General features: G+C 41.6%; 1 protein-coding gene across 1 annotated transcript; it reads right to left on the reverse strand.

Moving 5' to 3' along the window:
- Positions 1-301: 301 nt before the first annotated feature.
- Positions 302-5,362, reverse strand: LOC133889248 (U-box domain-containing protein 9-like). The gene is made up of 2 exons (XM_062329744.1): positions 5,000-5,362; positions 302-1,612 (listed from the first exon to the last, which is right to left on the reverse strand). Exons 1-2 carry the CDS (start codon positions 5,285-5,287, stop codon positions 527-529), a joined length of 1,374 nt encoding a protein of 457 aa, XP_062185728.1. The 5' UTR covers positions 5,288-5,362; the 3' UTR covers positions 302-526.
- Positions 5,363-10,068: the final 4,706 nt, after the last annotated feature.

A 10,068-nucleotide genomic window follows, 5' to 3' on the forward strand; every position in this document is an offset into this window, starting at 1 on the left:
AGCTCGGACTGAGGGTATACTTTGATGTTATACGTTTTCCTACTCACAAAGCGCAGTTCTCAATTTTGTACACAGGTCTCCGACCAAACGACATTGGTCATGAATAGAACATCAAATGTGCCAAGGAGCAAGGACATCTTCATACGGCTAAGTGAATATGCACCACTCTAGCACGCTCTGAATTATGTCTAAGGGTTTGGAATGCTGAATTTAGATCGATATACCAAATTGTCTGAAAGCTAGCTAACTCATAGTACTGATACGAGTTGCCTCCAAACAGAATTTTAGTACCAAAAGAAAGGAACTAATTAAGCAAAATTCTTTATGCTCCAAAGGCTACGGTTTGCATGTTTGAAATGACCAAGAACCGACAGTTCCAACAAGAAAAAAAACCTTTACAACTAGCCCTGCATCTTCACAATGCCTATACACTGAAACGGGAAAATAGCTATATATGTATTATGATATACTCCCCTATACACCAAATGAACACCCTCTCCTTTAACTGCATCTTTGTTGCCCGCAACTAACAAGAGCTATGCCTGTTGTGCATGGTCCTTTTCATCTTCTCAAGGATCGCGGCAGCCTTCCTCCTCGCTCTTGAAGTCCCATTCCGCACGAGCAAAGCCAGTGAACCATTGATGCACTCATCTGCATCGACCTCCTTCAGCTTTGTCCGGTTGTACGTGCAGATTGAGAAAAGAACTACCACTGCGTTCTCTTTGTTGCGGCTGCACTCGCTATCCTTTATTGCACGGAGCATGCAAGCAGTACCGTCAAACTCGGTGATGATCTCCACCATCTCATGGTTGCTTGATAGCAAAGCAAGTATAGCCAAAGACTCATCGACAAGTAACTGTTCATCGATGGCTCTCATTGCCACATCAATGATCCCATTTCTTGTAGCTCTTGATTTGTTCTCATGGAGCATACACAGACTGAAAATTGCTGATGCTGCATCTTTCTTTGCAATGATATTGCCTTGGTCAAGAAGATCAACCAAAGGTCCCATCGCCCCTAACTCACCAATTTTCTCCTTGTTGGAGTCGAGCGCTGACAGAGTGAAGATAGCAGCTGCAGAGTTGCTGCGGCTCCCCATGTCTCCCGATTTTAGTGCCCATATCAGAAATGGGATTGCTTCTGAGTCATCTCCAATAATCTTCTTATTGCTGTCATGAATTGAAAAATTGAGAATTATAGTCACCATGTCCTCCAGTACCTCTGGATCATTTTGTAATCCTTGGGTGGATCGGGCTAAGATCATTTTTGAGATGGAATTGGGCCTCTCTCCTAAAACAGCTCTGAAGTTGCTGTCACGCTTAGTAAGCAGCCGAAGATCCTTGATTGTTTGCTTCCTTTCAACAATTTTTGGTGAGCAAGAGATTTTCTTGAATATTTCATCAAATGTTTTTTGCTCACTGTTGATAACTTGGTTTTCCTCTTGATTCTCAATTGGTGGCAGAGTGAACCTGTTCTCTATGCACCACTGTGATATCATGCTTTGGACAAGATTGTTGGGAATGAGATTGGTGTTTAAAAGCACTTGCCGAGTCTGCGGGCACATATGGTTTCCTGCACTGAACCACTCCTCAATGAATTGACGATCATAGGTCTGCATGGAAAGAACGATAATGTCAACAGATCATCTTCATTCAGCTAAAACACAGAAAGTTCGCATGCAGAGTCACAATCTAATGAGGTGATCATGTAACCTAAATCAGCAATTCGCAACCATCAACAAGAATGTTTTATCCTAATTGTTCAAAACATTGCCAAGCTATATGGTAATTTTGTCATCATATATGTGAATCCATTGTCTTGTACCAGATTTCCAACGAACACTGTAATCATATCACAACTATAATATTTCACTCGATACTCATAAAACCTAATTCATGCCAAAAGAAAAAAACAAGACAGCAATGCATAACTATAGAAATGTGACTGATAGAATGATGGATATCCATAAGTCTAGTATTAACACACAAGCCAATACTAGTAGATCATTGTAGTACAATCATGAAATGGAATTGGAATATTTTGAATCTTCAGAGATGCATGTTATGTAAACGTTAGGATGCCATCATGCAAATGAAGCCAAAAGCTGAACTGTAACATCAGATGCTATTGATGTACAGTATTTTGTTATCAGTTCCATAATATTTTGGAGTTAACTTTTTTTTTTTGAAGGACTCCAGTAGGGGAATTCCTTACTGCAAGAAGCTTAAATTTTGGAGTTAACTTCAGATTCAAGTATTACACAATATACTTAGTGGTTCAGGATAAGTCGTCTTTAGTAAAAAAAATAAAAATACATACACATATTCGTATTTAGTTGAATATTTTTAAATTTATAAAGTGTACTAACAAACTCTGACATATATCAATATTCAAAGATACTTTATAGATAGTGCAAAGTAAAAGAAGTAATGGTTTTTGGACTTTATGAAGTACTGGTGATAAACAATTTTTGCTTATGAGAATGTAAGATTTCGAAATCTTACTTGTGAAGCATAGAAACCATGCTACATAGTGAATGCAGGGCAGGCATGAGATTCTACTCCCAGTAATGCTTACCAAACAAGTATTGTGTGAAAACAAAGATTGAGTTCAACAACCATTCAATTCATGCCTTACACGTAAGAAATCTAACCGATTCCAGCATTTTTAATTATAGGTATTGAAGGCTCAGATCTGAATCTATAACTTCTAAACCTTTTGAGGCAAACATGCACAAGAGCAAAAAAAAAAGAAAAAAAGAAAAAAGAAAAAAAGAAACAAAGAAAAAAAGGAGTTCCTCAATTCACAAGCTCTAAACAATCAAATGAAGCTAAGCTCAAATCGTACAGTCAATTGCCAACGCCCCTGATGAGATCTGAATCTTTATGATGCAAACATGCAGAAGAGCAAAAAGAGGTTATTTGCAGTTCCTATCACAAGCTCCAAGCATGCAAATAAAGCTAATCAGAAATCGTAGTCAATTGCGGATAAGAACTACTCCAAATCCAAGCAGATCTGCCACTGATCACAGATTAAATACTAGCTAAAATTATCCATTTTATTGTATCAACAAACAGAAGCAAATACACAGAAAGTTCTCGCGCAGATTCACAACAATCTAATGAGGTGATCATGTTAAACCTAAACCAACAATTCACATCCATTGACAACAGCATTTTATTCTAGTACATTGTTTCAGATATTGTCAAGCTATATGGCTATTTTGTGATAATATCTGTGAAATCAATGTTTTCTTCCTGATTTCTAACAAACACAGTGACCATATCCACACAGTGACCATATCCCAACTACAATATTTTACTTGATCCTAATAAAATCCAATTCATGCCACAAAAAACATGACAACAATGTGTAACTGTAGAAATGTAGAATGATAAATATCTGTAAGTCTAGTATTAGCACACAAGCCAATACTGGTATAGTACTATAGTACAAGCATGAAATGGAATAAGTTGAATCTTCAGACATGGATAAGATGCCGATGTTAGAAGGCCATCATGCAAAAAACGAAGCAAAAAGCTGAACTGTAACTTCAGATGCCATCAATGCATGGCATTTTGAACCAGTTCCATAATATTTTTGAGTTAATTTCACATTCAAGTATTACACAATATACTTAGTGGTTCAAGACAAGACGCCCCTCTATTAAAAAGATGCCACTTATACACTCATATTTAGTCAAAAAAAATTCAAACCTTAATCATTTATATATTTACAAGTACATTGAGATGTTCCAAAAAACTTTTGCAGGCACAAATATGTCATAACTAGTACTTTCATAATGTGAAAAGTTTAAAAGTGTACTAACAAACTCTGGCATATATCAATGATCAAAGATAAAGAGGTAATGGTTTTTTGGACCTTATGGAGTACTGATGATATGCATTATTTACTTATGAAAATTTAAGATTTTAAAACTTACTTGTGAAGCACAAAAACCATGCTACCTAGTAAATGCACGGTAGGCATGAGATAGTACTCCCAGTAGTGCTTACCATTTACCAAACAAGTATTAAGTGGAAACAAGGATTGACTTCAACAACCATTAAATTCACATGCTTCACACGTAAGAACTCTAACCAATTCCCGTATTTGCTAATTATAGGTATAGAAGGATCAAATCTGAATCTATAACTTATGAATCTTTTATGAGGTAAACATGCACAAGAGCAGGAAAACATCATTTGCAGCTCAATTCACAAGCTTCAAGCACACAAATGAAGCTAACCTGAAATCGTATAGTCAATTGCGGATCATAATTACTCCAAATCCAAACAGATGTATCACAGATTAAATACTAGGTAAAAGCCTAAAACTACCCATTTTGTTGTAACAAGAGACAATAGTAAATATACAAGAACCAAATCTCTAAATGTACCAAATGTGACACTAGAAGTTGCTCAATTCAGATACTCCAAGCATGGTACTACCTACAGATAATTATTTCTCCAAACCCAAGCAGAGCCGTGGCTAATCATGTATTAACTATAGCTAAAACTAACCAATTTTCTGCAACCACATAGAGTAGCAAGTACATACGAGGACTCTTACTATTTGGAAACCTGAATAATGTACCATATCTTTGTACTGATCGGAGCAGTAATAACCAATTTTCCTGTACTACCTCGCGGGAAAAGTGCATCAATTCGACAAAGTACAACCCACGCACACAAATCCTAAGAATCGAACAGTGCGTAATCTTTCATACTTTCACCAATTGTGATGCATTCGGATGAGCCGAGATACTAAACAAGAACAGCAGTTGACCACAACTATGCCCAAGAATTGGATGTGTAACACCCGTTGAGTGATTGACAAAGATGGCCAACGAAATCAGTAGCAGCAATTAGCTACATTGGTGCCCAAGAAACAAACTGAACTAGAAAAAGACAAGAACAAAAGATTTTTCACAGCAGTGGCGCATCCAAATTGACCAAGAACGTACCAAACCCAGCAAAGAAGGTTCCTCGCTCCTCACCTGCCCAGACGCGACGACCACGGGGTCCCTCATGATCCTGGACGAGATCGGGCACAGGAAATACTCCGGCACCGGCACTTCCTCCGCCGCCCGCTCTTCCCCGCCGGGGCCGCCAACGTCCTTCCTCCCGCCGAGCCCGAGCTCCGCCTCCCTCAGCGCCGCGAGAGCCGCGGCCGCCTCATCGAACGAGCCCGCGCCGGCCCCGCCCGCGGCCACAGCAACCAGCGACCGCCGGAGCCACCTCCGCAGCGCCGCCGCGTCCACCTCCGCCGGCGCCGGCTTCGCCATTCCGGGGGAAGCGAGGGATTGTCTGCGCCGCGCTGCGAGCAACACGGGCTTTATTTTTTTATTAAATTGAATTAATTAATGGGAGACGGCTTTTCGGTGGGGTTCGCGGCCACCTTGGCTCGGTCTCTTCATCACTTGGATGACTATCGAATACGATAGTCAGATACGGATACTACATTACTACTCATTTACCAATTTTTATTCTATTCATGAATATATCTACTAACGAATAAAGATTGGAGGTTAAATCTATCACTCGTGGGTACTTGTCACATACAGATATATCTATTTATCTCTAAGACGGGGATGTGAGTGACGGCACGGCGAGACGAGGTGAGAGGCAGGACGACACGGCAACAAGATGGGGTGGTGTGAGGTGGGGTGAGGCTAGGTGACATGATGGCAAGGGGCAGTGGCATGGGGTGACACGATGACGGCGCGAAGCGAGGCGGGGTGGAGGCGTGGGGTAACAGAGTGGTGGCGTGACGAGGGGTGGCAATGCAAGGCGAGGCGATACGACAGTGAAAGGCGGCAGGGTGAGGCACTAGGTGGTGGCGGTGTGGGGCGCGGGGTGGTGACATAGGGTGACACAGGCGAGAGCGGGGGCAGCGGGGGATCTGCTAGGGGCGGTGGTGGAGATGGGGAATTAGGGAGTGTGTATTTATATGGTGTGGGTGGAAGGTTAGAGTTTAGAAGAATATATCTACATATCATAGATACGGGTAAACAAGTGTCACAGATATGGATATATCTTATCTATATCCATACTCGTATACTTGTAGGATAGTGTTTTTGCCTGTAAACATACCCGCAGGTACCAAATACTACCTATACCCAGTCCTATTAAAATATTTACTCGCGGATAAATGGGTAATCGAGTAAGATTGCCATTCCTACTCATCACTACTATGAAGTGTGAAGCGTTTGTTACCGACTAAAAGAGTGATCAATAACAATCAATGACAATTGTGCTTTTTTTTGAAAAAGTGATATATTCCTAATGAATATGCATCCATTCATATTGTATATATTCATCATAAATAAATAAAAGAAATAACGAATTTATTTCTGGAGTTGAATCTCTATCTTCACTTCTATATTCTAACATGTTTATCAGTCACTTGGCTCAACAACCGCTAATCAGCCACACAGAAGCAACACAAATAACAACAACGGTAAGCATCACCATGGATTCGTCCACTCCAATAGACAATCGACATGCAATTGGGGAAGTAGTTACCTCGATGATGGCTCTAGAGAACGTGATCCTCTGGCTCCTACCTCCTCGGCCTTGCACTGGCCAGTGACATCATTGTCATCGATCACCCCATGCACCAGCCATATACAACGCCTCCAGTGATGACGACAGTCGACCCTCCTCGCCATCATCGCCCATGGGGCAACCTCAACCGTGAACTTCTTTAAGACGACGGCAGGCAACTCACCTCTTCGGCTGGCGCACCTCTGTGCATCATCTGCTCTTCGTTGGGTGACATCGGGGCTGGGGTGGCCAATCGAGAGAAGACGGTTGCCTGCCAGGCGTTAGAGGCTAGCGCCAACCTGGCACGAACCCCGCCTCTCCAAGGAGGTGGCGCCAGTTGGCCAACTGAACCACTTCAAGGTGGCCGTCTAGATCCAGCATGCACCCAGCCTCTCCAAGGCAGCGGCGGCCGGCCAGATCCGGCATGCATGCCACCTCTCCAAGGCGGTGGTGATGGCGACGTTTTTTTGTGTGGGGATGGACTAGCGTGCCTCTTTCACGCCGCCTTCAGGAAGCGCACTGGCGTCGCCTCGACCCGACTGGCGGTGGCAACCCCAACGGCAGCTGCCCTCAGGCAGTGGAGGCCAGCGCTTTCCTGGCGGTGTGCGCCCTCAAGGCGACACAATAAAAGACGTCGTGCGTCATGGCGAGCGGTTATGGCCCTCAGCTGGTAGCACCGATAGTCGCTCAGCCTTATGCCGGTGACAGTGCCCTAAGCGGCGGTAGCACAATGCAGATGGCGGCAGCCGGCAGCGGCAGCGGTGGCTACGCGTCTCACCCCAAACCCTAGCCTGATTTGGGCCTCGGCACCATTTTACACAAAACCCTCTGGATTTTCAATAATTGTAGTGCTGATATTAACAATTTAATAACAGTCCTATATTATTTATGTTGTCCTCAAACATTACATAAATTATGTTATATTTTATTTACCCTATGTAAATATGCACCAGCTCCTCGGGTCATTAGGAATTGTATAGTGATGTGTACTACTGCATTATACATGTATTACCTCAATAATACTATGTTATTTAATATATTTGCAGTTTATTACAATCTTTAGTTGCTTTATTGCAATTATTTATTTACTTTTATGCATTTCTTAGTTATTATACTTCATATTAACTTAAATAATTTACAGAAAATTATGCAAAATTCTTATTGGTGATTACCTTCTTTCATATTGGCAAAAACACAAGGTGGTGGAGTGTATAACATTGGCTACGATTGTAGTGTTACCCGCCTTAATTAGACGGAGTCTATGTTCACAGCAGCGAATTTCTCGCCTACTACTACATATTGACATGGTGATTACCTTCAAAGTTTTTACCCAATATTTAATAGTACAAAGCCTATGTCTTCAGCAACGACTATATGTCACCCACTTTCTTAGAATTGGAGTCTAAGACATTAGAAATGAATTTTGTCGCATGTATTGTATTGAAGGTCTACACCTATGGTCATTTAAGAATCATCTTTTTTAAAATTTTATACAATTACAACATGTCCATGCTATTTAATCTACTGTCACAGTAAATTAATTGAATACATGATCATTTCATGTAGGACATTGCTCATATTTTCAACAAAGAGTTTAATGAACTTGCGTGTACACTAGTCTATATATATCAAGAAAATATTGGAAAAATTCAATATGGATAAATCATATCCATCAAAAACACCTATGGTCCTTCAATCTCTTGATATAGATAAAGATCCATTCAGACCTCAGGATGATGATGAAGAGATATTGGGATATAAAGTTCCATACCTCAGTATTATTAGAGCCTAATGTATCTTGAAAATTGCATGGGAGTAGAGGATGAGGAAAAAGCTACTTTTATTACTCATTTTGGTGTGTTTTGCTATGTAAAGATGCCTTTTGGTTTGAAGAACAGTGGAGCTACTTATCAACAGTGTATTCAAAACTGTCTACAACCCTAGGTCGAGCGCAATATAAAAGCTTATGTCGATGATATCGTAGTCAAGTCTAAAATTGAAAGTGTATTGATTGCCAATCTCAAGGAAACATTCAGCAACATTAGGAAGTATCGCATGATGCTCAACCTTGAGAAGTGCACGTTCAGCGTTCCGTCCGGCAAGCTTCTCGATTTTCTAGTGTCAAGTGGAGGCATTGAGTCCAATCCGAGTAAAATTGAGGCCCTTGACCAGATGCGGTCACCTCGAACACTGAAAGATTCATCTCCAGGATGGGTGAGTGAGGGATGCCTTTCTTCAAATTGCTAAAGAAACAAGACTGGTTCGAGTGGACGAAAGAAGCGGAGAAGGCTTTCCAAGACTTGAAAAGGTATTTAACGTCTCTGTTAATTATAACCACACCTAACAAAAAAGAGGATCACTTTTTATACATTTCAGCTACCCCATAAGTTGTAAGCACAGTCCTGATGGTCGAGCAGGAATGTCCCAATAAGAAGGCCAAAATCCAAAAGCTTGTTTACTACGTGAGCGAAGTCCCACACGATGCTAAGCTACGATACCCAAAAGTGCAGAAGTTGCTCTGTGCAGTCCTGATGACTTCAGGGAAGCTACGACATTATTTTCAAGCGCACAAGGTCACAGTCATGGCGATGTATCCGCTGAAGGATGTTATAGGCAATAGGGAGGCTATCGGACGAATCGCGCAATGGGCGGTCTATCTCAACGAGTTCGACGTAATCTACGCACGGTGTACAAGCATTAAGATGGGAGCACTAGCAAGATTCGCCGAATGGACAAATGTTGAAGAGGCAAAACCGAACATGGTCAAGGACCATTAGACGCTCTTATTTGATGGATCGCTCATGCTTCAAGGTTCGGGGGCTCGCATTGTACTCAAATCTCAGATAGGCGACGAACTCATGTACGTCATTCAATTAGATTTTAAAGCTTCCAATAATATTGCAGAATACGAAGGACTGGTAAATGGGCTCCACATGGCTGCGTCACTCAGAATAAAATGACTTCTCATGAAATGGGAATCACAGCTAGTCATAAACCATGTGTAAAAGGAGTATCGGTGCTCCTTTTACAACTTGTGGGGTAGCTGAAATCATGCTTTTGCATCATCACTCCTCCTGAGGTGCAAAAGCATAACCAAAAGTTCAAAGGGCTATAAGTCATGCACATCAGGTGGAGTGATAACTCTGGTGCAAACGAACTTGCTAGACTTGTTTCTTCTCGAGTATCAGTGCCCATGGGAGTCTTCATTGAGAAACTCCTCAAACCATCTATTCCGATCGTTCAACATATAGATGCTACCCAACTCAACCAGCATCCTGATCAGGTTAGTGAGGCAGAAATCGTAGACATGGAAGATGCACTACTCGAACACAAGCCGACTTGGATGACTCCATTCTGAGCCTATCTCGAAGGTCAAGAAATCCCTAACGATGATGCGTCTATAGAGAAAATTGCACGTAAGTCTAAGCTATACGCTTTAGTAGATGATAAGCTCTACCGAAAGGGGAGTAACGGAATGTGAATGAAGTGCATCACTCAGGAAGTGGGCAATAAAATATTG

This window comes from Phragmites australis, chromosome 13, assembly GCF_958298935.1.
Source record: "Phragmites australis chromosome 13, lpPhrAust1.1, whole genome shotgun sequence".
Classification (NCBI taxonomy): domain Eukaryota; kingdom Viridiplantae; phylum Streptophyta; class Magnoliopsida; order Poales; family Poaceae; genus Phragmites; species Phragmites australis.

Coding starts and splice junctions, on each gene's coding strand:
- LOC133889248 (XM_062329744.1), bottom strand. CDS start 5,287: ATGGCGAAGCCGGCGCCGGCGGAGGTGGACGCGGCGGCGCTGCGGAGG. Junction 1,613..4,999: donor TGGTCGTCGCGTCTGGGCAG/GTGAGGAGCGAG, acceptor CTTTCCATGCAG/ACCTATGATCGTCAATTCAT.